The sequence below is a fragment of the Pelodiscus sinensis genome, chromosome 17 (assembly GCF_052426305.1).
Source record: "Pelodiscus sinensis isolate ZL-2025 chromosome 17, ASM5242630v1, whole genome shotgun sequence".
Classification (NCBI taxonomy): Eukaryota; Metazoa; Chordata; order Testudines; family Trionychidae; genus Pelodiscus; species Pelodiscus sinensis.
In genome coordinates, this window is record NC_143068.1 from 4,308,190 (window position 1) to 4,326,429 (window position 18,240).

General features: G+C 48.6%; 1 protein-coding gene across 11 annotated transcripts in view; it reads left to right on the forward strand.

Moving 5' to 3' along the window:
- The window catches only part of CEP250 (centrosomal protein 250), a 188,415-nt gene that overhangs the window by 127,504 nt on the left and 42,671 nt on the right, over nucleotides 1-18,240 (forward strand). For all 11 annotated transcript variants that reach the window (XM_075901435.2, XM_075901442.2, XM_075901440.2 and 8 more), the window contains 5 exons: nucleotides 101-2,550; nucleotides 7,974-8,133; nucleotides 8,694-9,018; nucleotides 15,772-15,899; nucleotides 16,181-16,301. In XM_075901435.2, coding sequence (XP_075757550.2) covers nucleotides 101-2,550; nucleotides 7,974-8,133; nucleotides 8,694-9,018; nucleotides 15,772-15,899; nucleotides 16,181-16,301 — 3,184 coding nt within the window. The remainder of the gene's footprint in view (nucleotides 1-100; nucleotides 2,551-7,973; nucleotides 8,134-8,693; nucleotides 9,019-15,771; nucleotides 15,900-16,180; nucleotides 16,302-18,240) is intronic.

The following is an 18,240-nucleotide window of genomic DNA, read 5'->3' on the forward strand; positions in this document are numbered from 1 at the left end:
AGGCGATACTTTAACTTGCTTGTTTGCTTTCCCCATAGAATACAGGAACGCTGTGGCGTGTTTTAACCTCTGGCTTCTCAACTATTTTGTCCTATTTCAGATACAAGACCTAGTGATCACCAAAGATTCCTGGCAACAGATTGGCCTGGAGACTCAGCGGAAACTGAATGAGGTGCAAGAATTATCCAACCAGAAGGTACTGGAGGCTGCTCACATCCAGAAGGTGCTAGATAGGGAGAGGAGCCGTCGGGAGGAGGTGGAGCATCAGAATGCAGAGCTCCAGGCCAAGCTTGGATCCCTAAAGGGGGAGAAGAGCCTTCGAGAGGAGGCAGAGCGTCAGAACGCAGAGCTACAAGTCATGCTTGGGGCTCTGGAGGGCGAGACGAGCCAGCGGGAGGAGGTGGAGCGTCAGAACGCAGAGCTCCAGGCCAAGCTCAGAAGCCTGGAGCAGGAGAGGAGCCATCGGGAGGAGGCAGAATGTCAGATCGCAGAGCTGCAGGCCACGCTCAGAACTCTGGAGGGGGAGAGGAGCCATCTGGAGGAGATGGAACGTGAGAACACAGAGCTCCAGGCCACGCTCAGAACTCTGGAAGGGGAGAGGAGCGTTCGAGAGGAGGCTGAGTGTCAGATTGCAGAGCTCCAGGCCATGCTCAGAACTCTGGAGGGGGAGAAGAGCTGTCGGGAGGAGGCAGAGCGTCAGATCGCAATGCTCCAGGCCACGCTCAGAACTCTGGAGGGGGAGAGGAGCCGTTGGGAAGAGGTGGAGCGTCAGAATGCAGAGCTCCAGGCCACGCTCAGAACTCTGGAGGGAGAGAAGAGCTGTCAGGAGGAGGCAGAGCGTCAGATCGCAGAGCTCCAGGGCACGCTCAGAACTCTGGAGGGGGAGAGGAGCTGTCGGGAGGAGGCAGAGCGTCAGATCGCAGAGCTCCAGGCCACGCTCAGAACTCTAGAAGGAGAGAAGAGCTGTCGGGAGGAGGCAGAGCGTCAGATTGCAGAGCTCCAGGGCACGCTCAGAACTCTGGAGGGGGAGAGGAGCTGTCGGGAGGAGGCAGAGCGTCAGATCGCAGAGCTCCAGGCCACACTCCGAACCCTGGAGGGAGAGAGGAGCTGTCGGGAGGAGACAGAGCGTCAGATCGCAGAGCTCCAGGCCACGCTCAGAACTCTGGAGGGGGAGAGGAGCCGTCGGGAGGAGGCGGAGTGTCAGAATGCAGAGCTCCAGGCCACGCTCAGAACTCTGGAGGGAGAGAAGAGCCGTCGGGAGGAGGCAGAGCGTCAGATCGCAGAGCTCCAAGCCACGCTCAGAACTCTGGAGGGGGAGAGGAGCCGTCAGGAGGAGGCAGAGCGTCAGATCACAGAGCTCCAGGCCATGCTCAGAACCCTGGAAGGAGAGAAGAGCTGTCGGGAGGAGGCAGAGCGTCAGATTGCAGAGCTCCAGGCCACGCTCAGAACTCTGGAGGGGGAGAGGAGCTGTCGGGAGGAGGCAGAGCGTCAGATCGCAGAACTCCAGGCCACGCTCCGAACCCTGGAGGGAGAGAGGAGCCGTCGGGAGGAGGCAGAGCGTCAGATCGCAGCGCTCCAGGTTACGCTCAGAACCCTGGAGGGAGAGAAGAGCCGTCGGGAGGAGATGGAACGTGAGAACACAGAGCTCCAGGCCACGCTCAGAACTCTGGAGGGGGAGAGGAGCCGTCGGGAGGAGGCAGAGCGTCAGAATGCAGCGCTCCAGGCCACACTCAGAACTCTGGAGGGAGAGAAGAGCCGTCAGGAAGAGGCAGAGCGTCAGATCGTAGCGCTCCAGGCCACGCTCAGAACTCTGGAGGGAGAGAAGAGCTGTCGGGAGGAAGCAGAGCATCAGATCGCAGAGCTCCAGGCGACGCTCCGAACCCTGGAGGGAGAGAAGAGCCGTCGGGAGGAGGCAGAGCGTCAGATCGCAGAGCTCCAGGCCACGCTCCGAACCCTGGAGGGAGAGAAGAGCCGTCGGGAGGAGGCAGAGCGTCAGATCGCAGAGCTCCAGGCCACGCTCCGAACCCTGGAGGGAGAGAAGAGCCATCGGGAGGAGGCAGAGCGTCAGATCGCAGAGCTCCAGGCCACGCTCAGAACTCTGGAGGGAGAGAAGAGCCGTCGGGAGGAGGCAGAGTGTCAGATCGCAGAGCTGCAGGCCACGCTCAGAACTCTGGAGGGGGAGAGGAGCCGTCGGGAGGAGGCAGAGCGTCAGATCGCAGAGCTCCAGGCCATGCTCAGAACCCTGGAGGGGGAGAGGAGCCATCGGGAGGAGGCAGAGCGTCAGATCGCAGAGCTCCAGGCCACGCTCAGAACTCTGGAGGGGGAGAGGAGCCATCGGGAGGAGGCAGAGCGTCAGATCGCAGAGCTCCAGGCCACGCTCAGAACCCTGGAGGGGGAGAGGAGCCATCGGGAGGAGGCAGAGCGTCAGATCGCAGAGCTCCAGGCCACGCTCAGAACTCTGGAGTGGGAGAGGAGCCGTCGGGAGGAGGCAGAGTGTCAGATCACAGAGCTCCAGGCCACGCTCAGAGCCCTGGAGGGTGAAAGAGCCAGGTAGGTCTTGGATGTCATGTATTTCTTTCCCCTTTTAATTGATTTCTTCACTCAGGTCTGCTCACATGCACACTGATTTGGAAGTGTCTTCCAAACATCTGAGGTATTGGCACAATTAGGGGCCTGCTCTTATGTTTTCCTACTGGGGTGCCTGTACTGTACTGTGAATTGTCAGTTTCCTTCTGGCAGCAGTCGGCAGGACACTCCTTAGAGACACAACTATAGTTGTACTCACTTTGCTCTGGTGTGCCCGCTGGAGATTGCTAGATTTCTCACAGTTCAGCATGATTAGCCAGTTGCTTTACCTAACTGTTTGCTTTTAATGGAATTCTAATGTCTGAGTGTATTGACATGCATGAAGGTCCTGGCTGCTGTTGAAGTTTTGGAGCCTCAGACTTTGTTGGTGCTCCCAAGACTTGATCCCCTACTTTCCAACATCTTGCTGCAGCTAAGTCAGTCTTCCTGAGTCTGAATAGCTGGCACAGCTGAAATGTAAGAGTTCTTACCTGTCTCAAGCTCTAAATCAATGAGGCATTTGGCTGCTCTCCTTAGTACACAGGAACTTTATTGCAACATACTGTGTAATTGAGGTTGTAGGTCTCAGGTCATTGACCCCATCCAAGCACTAAGCTGTGGCTTTCAGCCTGATTTATCTGTTCTGGCCTCTTTCCAGCTTCAGTTAATGCTGCTTTTTTGTTGTATTTGTTCTTAGTTGCCTCTTCTTGTGCACTTGGAGAATGGGATACATAACAGGGCTTCAGGAACAGTACCCGTCACAGGCACACACACGGGTATCTTATGCACCAGAAGGATTGTGATTGACTTAGCTGCAGGATGTTTATCTCACTCTCAGAACCTGTAGAGAGTACCCAGAAGTTCTCCTTGGTCATCTCAGTGTTTTCAGTAATCCACCGCACAGTCCCAGAAAACCTTGACAGTTTTAGCCTTGAGAGACTCAAAGTGGTGAATTCTCTTTGGCTAGCATGTCTGGATCAGAATTACCCAGGATTGTGGGCATTCAAGATCAGTTACTCATTTTTTTCTCTTTAATTGCCAAGTGTATCCCAGTGTGTCAGATAACCTGCCACTGTGTTGCTATTGAAGCCAGTCCTGAAGCCTTGTGCTGAATGCAGTCTCAGCTGGTCCCCAAAGCACTCCCCCTTGCTGATCAGGGTGTGAAAGTGTGAAAGACACCTGGACAGGCTTCAACTCCTGACCAAGAGGTTGCCAGAGTTAAAGCCTGGCCAGGTGGCTTTCACTCTTTCACTCCCTGATCAGCAGACTAATCTGCAGGACCTATGAGGAATAGACAAGGAGTAATCTGCATGAAGGATAACGATAATTCCTTATAGAAGGATCACGCTTTACTGAAAGAATAACTAAGGCCATTCCTTTTCCTTTGACTCCTGAACATAAAAATGGTCATACTGGGTCAGACCAAAAGTCCATCTAGCCGAGTATCCAACTTCCAACCGAGGCCAATGCCAGATGTCCCAAAGGTAGTGAACAGAACAGGGAATCATCAAATGATCTCTCTTCTGTCATCCATTTCCAGTCCCTGACAAACAGAAGGCAGGGACACCATTCCTACCCATTCTGGCTAATAAGTATTGATGGACCTAACCTCCATGAATTTATCTAGGTGTTTTTTAATCATGTTAAAGTCCTGGTCTTCACAGCATCCTCTGGCAATGAGTTCCATAGGCTGACTGCATTGCGTGAAGAAAAAGTCCTTTTGTTTGTTTTAAACCAGCTACCTATTAATTTCATTAGGTGATCCTTAGTTATGTTATGGGAACAAGTAAATAACTTTGCTTTATTCAGTTTCTCCATACCTGTCATGATTTTATAGATCTCTATCATATTCCCCTGTAGTCTCCTCTTTTCTAAGCTGAAAAGTCCAAGTCTTTTTAATCTCTTTTCATATGGGACCCACTCCAAACCCCTAATCATTTCTGTTGCCCCTTTCTGAGCCTTTTCCAATGCCAATGTCTTTTCCAATTCCAATTTTTTGAGATGGTTTCCTTTGTTGCTTTCTTTTTCATAGGAAATCAAAGTTTTCACTTAACACTTGGAACAAGGCTTTATGTCGTTCCATCCTCTCCTCTACCAGTTAATGAAGAAGGTACAAGTAAATTTTCATTCCATTTGAGCTACTACCAGAAAACACTCCTGAAATCCAGATTCTGATGCTTACTCTGTAAAGACAGGGTCTCCCAAGTAAGTTTAGTGAGGACAGCAAATGGCCTTTACTGGGCATCAGGAGGAGGATCACCAACACCAACAGTGATCTGGGAGTTTTGTCTTGAGGCAGCTGAGGTCTATGACTGCTTCCAAACAATCTGAATTTCAAACTCTTATTCCCAGTGTTGTATCAAATGGAATGAATGTTCTTGCAAAGCCAGTGCAGAGTAAGAGAAGAGTTAGCCCCAAGCTAAGAGAGTATTAACAATGTCAGAAGAAAAAAAGAGTAGGAAAGAGTTTTGCTGAAGGAAGAAAGTCTGATTGTTTTAGCAGTGTTGAGAAAAAAAAGTGTTCCATTAATATACAACAGCTGCCTAGAGGTGAAACATGGAGAAGCAAAGGGACAGAGAGATTGTTGTCCATTTGTCTCGGTTTTTATATTGAGTCCATCTCTTTAGTATCTGGCTTGGGATGAATGCTCAGATCAAAGGCATGAGAACTGAGAGTGATGCATGTAGTCCCTTCAAAAAGTATCAATCAGGGAGTATGCAGGATCATGAAATCCCAATAGGACCATCCCAATAGCTCAGAGGAACTTGTTTAGTGTTAGATAATTTTCACTCTTACTTCCTAGAGATTTTAGAGTTGATAAACACAAGCAGTAGGGCAGGGGTGGGGAACCTTTTTTTCAGTCAGGGGCCACACACAAATGGGAGAGAGGGAAAAAAACCCTCACAGATCTGGCCCCACAGAGAATGGAAATGGGACGGGGGGAGGCCCTGAGGCTCAAGGCTTGCCCCAAGGATCAGATTAACTCTTGTGGGTCTGGGGCTACTACATTTTGTAGGGCCTAAAAATAAGAAGTTCAGTGTGAGAAGGGTGCTGCTATGGAGTGGGCTGGGTATGGATGTGGGGGGTCAGACAGGATGTAGGTGCAGGTGAGGGTACAGGGTCAGGGAGGGATGCATGTGTGGGCTGGGAATGTGGGGTTTTGGCAGGCGGTGGGGTGCAGATGCAGGGCCTGGGTGGGAGAGAGTGTGGGGGGGGGATGCCAGGGGCAAGGTTTGGGTACAGAGTCTGGATGGGAGGGGTGCAGGAGCAGGATGGGATGGAGGATGCAAGAGCAGAATGGGGATGGGGATGCAAGTCTGGAAGGTAGGAGTCCAGGAGCAGGGTGGGGCTCAGGGTGGGTCTGTGCAGGAGGTAAGGTGCAGGAGCAGGCTGGCAGGTGGGAGTGCAGGGTCTGGGCAATTGGGACTCTTGGTGCAGCTCCTGGTGGGGACAGAAGTGACTCTGCTCGGGTCTGCTATACAAGGAATTGTTTTCCCCCTCTTCCCCCCAGCACTGTACCCCACCACTCACAATGGACAGGAATCACACCCAATGGCAGCAGTTTAACCACCCTGACAGTTAGGAACTTTTTCCTAATGTCCAACCTAAACCTCCCTTGCTGCAGTTTAAGCCCATTGCTTCTTGTTCTATCCTCAGAGGCCAGGAAGAACAAGTTTTCTCCCTCCTTCTTGTGACTCCCTTTTAGATACCTGAAAACCTCTATCATGTCCGCTCTCAATCTTCTCTTTTCCAAACTAAACAAGCCCAGTTCTTTCAGTCTTCCTTCACAGGTCATGTTCTCTAGACCTTTAATCATTCTTTTGCTCTTCTCTGAACCTTCTCCAATTTCTATGCTCCAATAAATCTGTGGCTGTTTCTAGACTGGCCAGTTTTTCCAGAAAATCAGCCGCTTTTCCGGAAAAACTTGCCAGCTGTATACACTGGCTGCTTGAATTTCTGCAAAAGCACTGACTTCCTACTGTGAGAAATCAGTGCTTTTTGCGGAAATACTATGCTGCTCCCATTCGGGCAAACGTCCCTTTTGTGCAAAACTTTTGCGCAAAAGGGCCAGTGTAGACAGCTCAGATTTGTTTTCTGCAAAAAAGCCCCAATCGCGAAAATGGCGTTTGGGGCTTTTTTGCGGAAAAGCGCGAGTAGATTGGCCACGGATGCTTTTCCGCAAAAAGTGCTTTTGTGGAAAAGTCTCCATGCCAATCTAGACGCTCTGTTCCGAAAATGCTTTTAACGGAAAACTTTTCTGTTAAAAGCATTTCCGGAAAATCATGCCAGTCTAGCCGTAGCCTGTTAGTCTATAAGGGGCCACAGGATTTCCTGTTGTTTTTGCATATTCAGACTAACATGACCACCCCTCTGATAAATATGATAATGGCATTATGTAAATTGGTTGTGGTCACCCCATATCTAAAAAGAATATTAGAGTTGAAAAAGGTACTGAGAAGGGCAACAAAATTATTAGGTTTATGGAACAGATTCCTATGAGGAGAGATTTAAATGACTGGGGCTGTTTTAAAAGATTTAAAGGCATAGACAAGAGATAATTAAGAGACATATACTAGTGGTCTACAACATCGTGAATACAGTGAATAGGGAACTGTTCTTTACCTCTTCATACAATGCATGTATCAGGAATTACCTGATTAAAATAATGGGCAGCAGGTGTAAAGCAAACAAAAGAAAGTACTTCACACAGCGCACAGTCAACCTATGGAACTTGTTGCCAGGAGATGTTGTGAAGGCCAGAAGTATAACTGAGTTCAAAGAAGAATTAGGTAAGTTCTTGGTAGCCAAGATGGTCAGGGACACAACCCCATGATCTATGTGTCCATAAAGCTTTGAGTGCCAGAAGTTGAGATTGGATGATAGGGATCCATCACCTGGTAATTTTCCATTTTGTTCATTCCATCTGAAGCATGTAGCACTGACCCCTGCCATCACACAGGATCCTGGGCTAGATGGATGATTGGTCTGAACCAGCATGGTCATTCTTGTGAGATCATTTCTCCCCCTTTAAAAACAGCAGATATTTTGGGACTGCTAATAAGGAGACAAAGCTGCAGTGCTCACATGAGACAGAATGAGCAGAGTGTTCATGGAATTAAGAATGGGCTGGGCTTTCTCTCCTGTCATATTTGATTCGGGAGGGCTTGTTAAATATTATACCAAATGACACAAAGCCCTGTTTACAGAGATCCCTCCTCTGCCCCTCCAGTGACAATATTACTGAGTTCATGGACCTTCCCCATTGTGTGCTGCCAGGCTAAGAGAGAGTTTCCCCACCTTTATCACAGAGGTCCCCCCCTCCTCCACATCACATTACTATCAGCATGTCACCTCTCCTCACTCCAGGCACTGAGCTGCCAGGATCATGGAACCTTTTTTCTTTTCAGCCTGTCTTTAGCCCTGAAGGAAAAGGAGCTGAAACTTAGGACCCTCCAAGAGAGAGACATTGCTCAACAGAGTGAGATCATCAGCCTGCGTGCAGCCATTCACCAGGCTCAGCAGCTTCATTCTGAGCACAGGAGAGAGATTCAGGAGCTCAACACCCAGGTATTCCCTTCTGCATTCACACATCAGGCTTTCCCGGGGCCAGCTTCTCTCTGCCCACCTCCCACAGAGTGCACAGTGGTCTCTTTCCCACTGTCTCCTCTCCCTTCACCTGCTCGCAGCCCTGTAGCTGTGGTGTCAAAGCCTGGATCTGCTCTGTCCTCCCTATGTCACATGCCCCACTAGCAGACCCTGAGCCCTAAGAGAAGAAGATTAGATTCTTCTAGCACATCTCAGTGCCTCTAATGCAACTACTGAGTCCAGGTGGCTGTGCCTAGACCTACAAAGCACTAACTTCTCTCTCTCTTCCTGCCTGTTTTTACTGGGTAGTGTCTCTACACTGTGGCATAACTGGCTCCCCCTCAGGAGCCTCTTTCACCCTTGGTGTTTCTTTCTGATGGTGCGGCGGGAACAGTAATTGGCATTTTCCTGTGGGTGGCAAGCTCTTTGCTCCTGAAGATTCCAGTGCTTATTTCCAGCCTCACCTCTGCTCTCATTGGTTTTGGTTATAGGAAGAGTAGTCATTCTGAGCTTCCAAGAGTCTGTGTTTCTCTTTGCTGCAGGTCCTCACACTCAGGCAGGCTCTGCTAGAGAAAGAGGCTGGCTTACTGGCCCTCGAGAAGCAGTTGTCGCAAGATCTGGAGGAATCACGGGCAGGCGAGCGGCATTTGAGGAATTTGCTGCAGACGCTAGAGACTGAGGTGTCTCAGCTGCACCTTAGACTTTGCAGCACAGAGAGCCGTGCAGAGGCACTGGCTGTGGAGTACCGCCTTGCCAGCTGTGCCCGCTGTGAAGCAGAGTCCCAGCTGGTCAGGTTGTACACTGTTCTACAGCACGCACTGCGTGGCAGCACTCTGGCAAGTGGAGACCTTGTCACATGGTGTGCAGGTGAGTGGCTGGTGTTTGACTGCGTGTGTTGGAGGCTTTTCTTCAGAAGCCACGTAGATTTGTCCCTAGGCTGAGAAGGCTTTACAGCTTAGCATTCAACTCCCAGTCTGTTTTCCTGGCCCATGTTGTTTCTCAGTTCCCTTGCTCTGGTTGGGGAAGTCTAGGAACAGACTTTATTCTTTTTTGAGAAATGTTCCTGTGGATGCTCAATCCAGGTATCAGAGCACTCCTGTGCCTTCACTTAGAGATCTCTACAGCAGTACTTGTACTAGTCTGGCACACCAGAGCCGTCTGTTATATTTTAATAGCACCGCCGTTCCTTTTCTACTATCTCCAGCCTGAGACAGAGCTTAGTAGACTGGTCTGAGACACTTTTGTCTTCATCCATTTTAGGTAAGTTTTTCCCTTAGTTTTTACCCTCTCCTTAGTTAGGTAAGTTCTATCCCTTTTTTTTTTTAAATCCATCAAACTCACAAATGGTTTTTCTTCTTTCCCGTTTTACTTGTCATCTAGCCAACAATGCTTATTATGCCTGGTTCCCCAGTTCTGCACTACAAGTTCCCCAAGTTCTGCACTACATGCATGCATGCTATCCCAATATTGGATTGTCACTCACAATATATTAAATGTTTGGGGGAGTCCCACATCCCCCAAAAATGTACCCATTGCATCGTTAAAAGCCAGGACGGGCACACAAGGACAGAGAACTCCAGCTTAAACTGCTGTTAATGCAGAAGTTCCTTGGACCTGCCTCTCACCCAGGTGCAGGCTTTTCATCAAAACACAGCCCCACTGCCTTTAACCTGTACTAGCAGTGTTGTGAGCCTAACTAAATGATTTCATTAACAACAAATAGTATAATAGCACTTTAAAGACTAACAAAACATGTAGATGGTATCATGAGCGTTCGTGAGCACAGCCCACTTCTTCAGATGATTCCAGACAGGGTTTTGTAAAGCTTGTCCTTTAAAACCTCTAAGGATGGAAATTCCATCACCACCCTGGCAACCCACTGCATTGCTTCACCGCCCTCCTAGTGAAATACTTACTCTTAATATCCAACTTAGTGATAATTTGAGACCATTGCTTCTTGTTTTGTCATCTGCCACTACTGAGAACAGACTAGCTCCATCCTTTTTATAACCTCCCCCTTCAGGTAGTTGAAGGCTGTTATCATATCTGCTCCCTCTGCCCCCCACTTACTCTTCTCTTCTGCAGACAATAAGCCCAGTTCCCTCAGCCTTTCCTCATAAGCCATATGTCCCAGACCCCTGATCATTTTTGTAGCTCTCCAATTTGTCCACACCCTTCTGTAGCGGCGGGCCCAAAACAGGACACAGTACTCCAGATGTGGTCACACCAGTGCTGAATAGAGAGGAATAATTATTTCCCTCGGTCTGCTGGCAACGCTTCTACTAATGCAGCCCAATATGTGGTTAGTTTTGGCAACAAGGGCACACTGTTGACCCGTATCCAGCTTCTCATCCACTGTAATCCCCGGGTCCTTTCCTACCAAACTGCTGCTTAGCCAGTTGGTCCCAGCCTGTGGCAATGCTTGGGATTCTTCCATCCTAAGTGCAGGACTCTGTACTTGTCCTTGTTGAACCTCATCAGATTTCTTTTGTCCCAACCCTTCAATTTGTCTAGGTCACTCTATTTTATCCCTACCCTCTAGTGTATCTACCTGTCCCCCCAGCTTAGTGTGATCCACGAACTTGATGAGGATGCAGTCTGTCCGGATCATTAATGAAGATGTTGAAGAAAACTTGCCCCAGGACTGACCCCCAGGGAACTCTGCTTGATACTGGCTACCAACTTGACATCTAGCTGTTGATCACAACTCACTGAGCTTGATGATTCAGCCATCTTTCTATCGACCTTACAGTATATTCATCCAAGCCATACTACTTTAACTTGCTGGCAAGAATACTGTGGGAGACTATATTTATATACCTTGTCCATTGGTTTCCCCATATCTACAAGCCACTTATCTCATCATAGAAGGCAATTAGGTTTGTCAGGCACGCCTGTTCCTGATCACTTTCCTTCAAGACCTGCTCTATGATTTTTCCGGGGACTGAGATGAGGCTGAGCAATTTGTAGTTCCCCATATTCTCCTTCTTTTCTTTTTTAAAGATAGGCACTACAGTTGCCTTTTTTATAAAATCATAGAGGATTAGGATTGGAAGAGTCCCAGGAGGTCACTGAGTCCAATCCCCTGTTAAAAGCAGGGCCAATCCCAACTAGATCATTCCAGCCAGGGCTTTGTCAATCTGGGACTTAAAAAGCTTTATGGATGGAGATTTCAGCACCACCCTAGGTGACCCATTCCAGTGCTTTACCAAGCCCATTGTGAAATAGCTTTTTCTAGTATCCAACTTAGACCTCCCCCACTGCAACTTGATACCAGTGTTCCTCATTCTGTCATATCAGAACAGCCTCTCTCCATCCTCTTTGGAACCCCCCTTCAAGTAGTTGAAGGCTGCTATCAAATTCCCCCCTCGTTCTTCTCTTCTGTGATTAAATAAGTTCAGGTCCTTCAGCCTCTCCTCATAAGTAGAATTGGACACAGTACTCCAGATATAGCCTCACCAGTGCCAAATAAAGGGAAATAATCACTTCCCTCAATGTGGCAGTGCTTCTACAAATGCAGGCCAATATGCCCTTAGCCTTCTTGGCTACAAGGACACATTGTTGACTCATATCCCACTTCTCAGCTACTTCTTGCCTCTGTTATCAGTTGCAGAACACAACTCTTCCAACTTCTGTCAGGGGTCACTCTACTAGATGTATTGCAGCCTTGCTGGCTTTTCTACATAATGTTCCCTTCATGGGTATTTGAAAGGCTGCCACTTAGGTTTCTGAATACACTTTTGCAAAATTCTGTACTCTTACCCAAGGACCCCTTACCAATATGCTATGGGCAGAGCTTTTGTCCACTACATTCCTACCAGATCCAAAGTCCCAAATGCCTTGAAAGACACTGCTTTTCAGTCACCTGGAGCTCAGATGTCTGAAGAAGTGGGTTGTGCTCTCGAAAGCTCATGATACTATCTATATGTTTTTTGTAAATTACACACACACACAAAAACCACCCCACAAAAACAATCCCCCCCCCCAAAAACAAATGGTCTCATAGCACTTTATAGACTAACAAAACACATAAATGGTATCACGAGCTTTTGTGGGTACAGCCCACTTCTTCAGATGACTAGAGTTCTGAGTTTAGAATGTGCAGACCCAAAATAAATAGGGAAGAAGGGAAAGCAGGGAAGGCGAAAAAAGAAGGGGGCGAGAAACAAGGAGCAGCAGGTATGAAAATATCAAAGGGCAAAACAAATAGGCAGAACTGGCATTTATAAATACCTGAAGATTGGATAGTTGAAAAGAAGCTGATAAGAATCAAAGGATAGCAATAGCAAGAATCCACACAAAGAGCTTTTTGCACCTTCATTAAATGTTAGGTTCATAATGTCCCAGCCATCCCTTATCTGGATTGAGGCCATTAGCATGAGAATTGAATTTGTGGATGAATTGTAATTCCAACACCTCTCTGTTTATTTGACTTGTAGAATTGGTTTGTGATAAGACAGCCACCTGGAGATCTTTTAAAGAGTGATTATTCATATTGAAGTGTTCCCCAACAGGTTTTTATATGTTCCCTTTATGTATATTTGATTTGTGTCCATTGATTCTTTCCCATAATCACTGTACAATTTCTCCAATATATATAGCAGTGGGGCACTGTTGGCATTTAATGGCATGGATCAAATTGCTGGATGTGCAGTTTTATGATCCTCTGATTTGGTAGCTTATGTTGTTGGCTCCAGTGATGAATTCACTTGTGTAGATATGTGGGCAGAGTAGGCACCGCGGCTGATTGCAGGGCTGGGTTCCTGGATGCCTATGATGTGGTTGTGTAGCATGGTTACCGGAAAGAATTCGTTTCAGGTTGTGGAGTTGTCTGTAAGCGAGAATGGGCTTTTCCCCAAAGGTCTCTGAGAGTGAGGGATCATTTTCCAAGATGGGTTGCAGATTGTGTATAATGCATTGGAGGGGGTTGAGTCTGTAGGTGAAAACAAGTGGGATTCTGTTATTCTCCCTTTTGGATCTGTCTTGAAGTAGTTCATGTCTGGGTACTTTTTTGGCTCTGTTAATCTGTTTTTTCACTTCTCCAGGTGGGTGTTTCAGTTTTAGGAATGCTCTATTAAGATCCTGTAGGTGTTTGTCTCTGTCTGTGAGATCGGAGCAAATCTGGTTGTATCTTAGGGCTTGGCTATATACAATAGTGAGAAATGTGTCTGGGATGGAAGCTGGAGGCATGAAGGTAAGTGTAGCGGTCGGTGGGCTTCTGGTATAGAGTGGTGGCAATCTGTCCATTATTTAATTGTATTGTAGTGTCCAGGAGCTAGATTTTTCATGTGGACTGGTCCAGGCTGAGTCTGATGGTGGGGTGGAAGTTGTTGAAATCCTTGTGAAATTCTTCAGGAGTTTATTTTCCAGTGGTCCATATGATGAAGATATCATCAATGTAGCATAAGTAAAGTATGGATGTTAGGGGGCGAGAGAAACTTTGTTCAAGGTCAGCCATATCGTGGTGTCATGCGGGTGCCCATGGCTGTGCTGCTGACTTGGAGATACAGATTGTTTCCGAATTGGAAGTGGTTGTGGGTGAGGACAAAGTCGCAGAGCTCTGTAATCAGGTGTGCAATGCTGTTATTTGGGATGGTGTTCTTGATGGCTTGTAATCCGTCTTCATGTGGAATGTTAGTGTAAAGGGCTTCTACGTCCATAGTGGCCAGGATGGCATTTTCAGGTAATTACTGATATTTTGAAGTTTCCTCAGGAAGTCATTGGTGTCGTGGAGGTAGCTGGGAATGATGGTAGCATAGGGTCTGTAGTGGGAGTCAGTATAGCCAGATAATCCTGTAGTAAGTGTGCCAATGCTTGAGATGATGGGTTGTGTGGGATTTCCAGGTTTGTGTATTTTGGATAGCAGATAGAAAGTTCCTGGTCGAAGATTAGGAGGGGTGTTAGTGTAAATTAGTGTAAATTTTTGGTTAGCCTTTAAGGTGCTACAGGACCACTGTTTTTTTTATTGTATTGTATTTTAATTACAGACTAAGATGGCTACCTCTCTGAGACTGAAGAAAGTGATGTTCTTTGAGACATGTGTCCCTGTGGGTGCTCCACTAACCACCTTTCTCCTCTCTACTTCGGGGCTGAGGCAGCCTCTGTTGTGGAGGGAAAACTGTTTTTGCACACCTGCTGTTGAGACAGAGCTGGTACAAGCAGCAGACACTGTGTATGTATGCGGCTGGTATGAGTACTACTGTGGAAATCTCTGTGCAAAGGCACAGAGATGCATCAGCACCTGGAGTAGAGCACTCATCGGAACACTCAGCTCAAAGAACATTGATTCCTGCAGAGGTGAGTAATTTCCTCCTCTTGCATTTAACCTCAGTCTTTGACACAGACATGTTGGCCCTCTATTCTAGACAGACAGTATGTGCATTTCAAATTCTCCTTCCACTTCTTCTGAAACTGCTGAATGAGATGGTGCTAGGGTTGGTGTGAGACGTTCAGGGGCTCCAGATCTTAAGTGGCTGGCCTCAATAGCAGACACCATGGAGAATGAGTTTATACATATTATGGGGTACTGTGCAAGAAGCAGGAGGCACTGCAAGCCAGAAGAGAGTCCAGGGCTAGTCATCAGACCACCTGTGCTGCTGATTGCATGGAGTCCCACAGGACATGGTTACCAATACGTAGAAATGTCCAAAGGGACAATTGTTTCAAGAAGCTCCCAGATAATTTTGCATGCCACAGGTCTCCCCTACCAGAAAACACCTGCCAATAAGGAGCCAGGATTAGGAGCAGAAGGAGTAGGAGCAGAAGACTTGGGGGCAATTTTCTCAGCTTTGAGAAACTTTGGAGCATCCCCAAATGGTTCTACCCACTTGGCCTTCTCCCACCCAGGCTTGGTACCTGTTTTTGGTATGTTGACAGAGGGGTTACATGCATTTTGTAAAGATATTTCATTTCATCACAGGTGTTTTCTGGGAGGGGAACCCTGTGGCCTGTTTCTCTCCCCCACCCTCATGCCCTTTTAGGGGAAGGTTCATTAGATCTATGGGCTTGCATCATGTGCTTTATTCACCTCCCCTGTTTTTCTCCAGGACCATTTCTCCCTCCCTTTCTGGGGCCTTTCAGGAGGGGTCTCTGCCATCCCCTCTCCCTCTACACGTTGCCACTTCCTGAGAGGAGTTGGTGCTGTGGGAGGGAACTATCTCTCTAGCTTAGTGTTGCAGAGCACTTCTGAGTGAAAGAAAAGGCAGCAGGGCTAGATGCATGACTGGCAACTGCATCTAGGGTCTATATGAGATCTTCAACCAAGCTATATTTCAGCCCCATTTGCTGGAACAAATAGGAATGTGGGGCACAGAGCAGAAACATGGGGTTGTTGGCAAGCATGGGGCAGCCTTTGGCTCTAAAGCCTCTTGGGGCCCAGAGGGCAGGCCTAAACCCCACAAAGCTCACTGCAGAGAGAACTAGGGCAGTAGGGGACGTGACCTCAGCCCCTGCAGCTACTGGAGGATACCACATCTGGTGTGACATTTAATGTTCAGTGTGTCACTTATTCACTGTCACATTTATGGTACCTGTCTCTGGGCGGTCTCCAAATGCTGCAAACTTCTCCTGAAAGTTGGTGACCATTGGCAAAACACTGATCCCCAGGGCTTGTTTTTCCAGACCAGGATCCAGTTTGTGGGCTGACTGGCCCTGAGCCTAAGGCCCTCCTCACAGAGCTCTCAGCAGAGGAAGTGGCAACAGCCCTCCGGGACCTACACCAGCACCTGAAACAGACTCTGCAGGATCGGGTAATTTCTCTCCTCATTGGATTCACTACTCCTGTCCCTCTGCTGAGAGTAAGCAGCAAAATAAGGTGGCCAATAATACTTTGGCCAAGCTGGCTCTCGTTCCTTGTGCCAGTGCAACCTAGACTATTCCATCCTGGGTAGAAGAGAATACCCTCTCATTCACTACTGCTCTTGGTTCTGGCCCTGCCCTTCCTGTCTACGCCTTAGGTTCCTCCACATACACCCATCCGCTTTCCTGGCACTGGGCATATGCTGCTTCATTTAGCTTCTGCTTTTTCCAGGATGATGCCAGGAACAAGGTTCAGAAGCTTGAGCAGGAGCTGAGGAAAGAGGCGGCTGAGAGGGACTGTCTCAGTGCCCGCAACCAAGAATTGCAGAAGTGGTTGGTCCAAAACCAGGAAGGTATGTCTACCCTCCTTCCTACTGTACCAGGCTTCCTCAGCAGTTGGAGAAAAGGAAGGGTCACCAGGAGAATCCACAGACTAGCTCTCCTGAGTAGAGGAGACAGCGCTGATTCCCTATGGTGCTCCTTGTAGTACCTGAGGAATCCTCTCCTCCTGCCCTTTGCTAACCTGGGGCCTTCCTGAGTCACGAAGCCATCTCCTCCACATTCCAGTGCACTATCTCTGTCTTCTTCCCTAGGATTCTTACATTATTGCAGTTGTGCTTCCCACCCCAGTTTTCTACAATCTGCTGCATCTGCTTCCTTCTCAACTTGCCCCTTCCTACCTGGCTCTAACATAATCTCTGAGCACAGGATGTGTCTGAACTTCCCACCCTCAGTAAAATGCTTCACAGAGACACTGTCTCTCATCTCCCCAGTCACTTCTCACATACAATAGCCCCTCAAACAGATCTCACTCTGGGTCTTGCCCTAGGCTATAGCACAGTAACTACTCCCTGCATGTAGTTAGTTATCCTTTCTCTCTCAGGGTACGTCTACACTACAACGTTAATTCGAACTAACTTAGTTCGAATTAGTTAATTCGAACTAAGCTAATTCGAACTAACGGATCCAGACTAAAAAACTAGTTCGAATTAGCGTTTTGCTAATTCAAACTAGCATGTCCACATTAAGTGGACCCTGAACCAGGCTTAAGGATGGCTGGAAGCAGTGCTGGCAGGGCATCAGAGGAGGACTTAGAGAGTGGAGATGCTGCCTCAGGCTAGCTGAGGGCTGTGCTTAAAGGGTCCCGACCCCCACCCCGGACAGACAGTTCTCAGGGGTGCCCTGCTTGCAAAGCAGTCCTGGCTTGGATTGCCCGGAGTACCCACACTGGGTACATCACAGCACTCGGCCATCAGCCCAGCTGCATTTGCCGCAGGCTGCCATCTGGGGAGAGGGGGCAGTTGGGGGTCTGCAGGAGAGGTTCCACCCCCAGAAGCCGGCAGAGCCAGCCCAGTCCTTCCCATCGGGGGCGCGTACCCCATTCCTCCCTCACCTCCTTCCACTTACCCTTCCCTAGCCCCTCTTCTTGATGTACAAAATGAAGGACAATTGTGTTCAATAATGGAATCTGTCTTTATTGAACAAAACTGGGAGAGACTGGGAAAAGGAGGTGGGAGAGGGGAAGAGAGAGGGTGGGAGAGGGGAGGGCAACTAAAATGATCAAGGGTTGGGAACAGATCCCATATAAAGAGAGGCTAAAGAGACTGGGACTTTTCAGCTTAGAAAAGAGGAGACGGAGGGGGGACAGGATAGAGGTCTCTAAAAGCAGGAGTTGGGTGGAGAGGGTGCATACAGAAAAGTTCTTCATTAGTTCCCATAAAGAAGGACTAGAGGACACCAAAGGAAATGAATGGGTAGCAGGCTTCAAACTAGTAACAGAAAGTTGTTCTTCACAAAGCAAATAGTCAACCTGTAGAACTCCTTGCTGCAGGAGGCTGTGAAGGCTAGAACTAGAACAGAGTTTAAAGAGAAGTGAGATAAAGTGATGGAGGTTGGGTCCATGGAGTGGTATTAGCCAGGGGGTAGGAGTGGTGTCCCTGCCCAAGGTTTGTGGAAGGCTGGAGAGGGATGGCACGAGACAAATGGCTTGGTCACTGTCTTCGGTCCATCCCCTCCAGGGTCCCTAGGGTTGGCCGCTGTCGGCAGACAGGCTACTGGGCTAGATGGACCTTTGGTCTGACCCAGTACGGCCATTGTACGCTCAGGGCTCAGGGTCGGGGGTCTCAGTGGACCACCTTGATTTTCATGCACACCTGCTCCTGGGTGGCCAGGCTGGCAGCTCTCCTGCCCTAGACAGCCACTTTCCTGTGCCTAGTGCGGAGGTCGTGGACGAGGTCCACAATGTCCGCACTAGACCAGGCGGGTGCCCGCCTCTTGCGGTCCCGGGCAAGC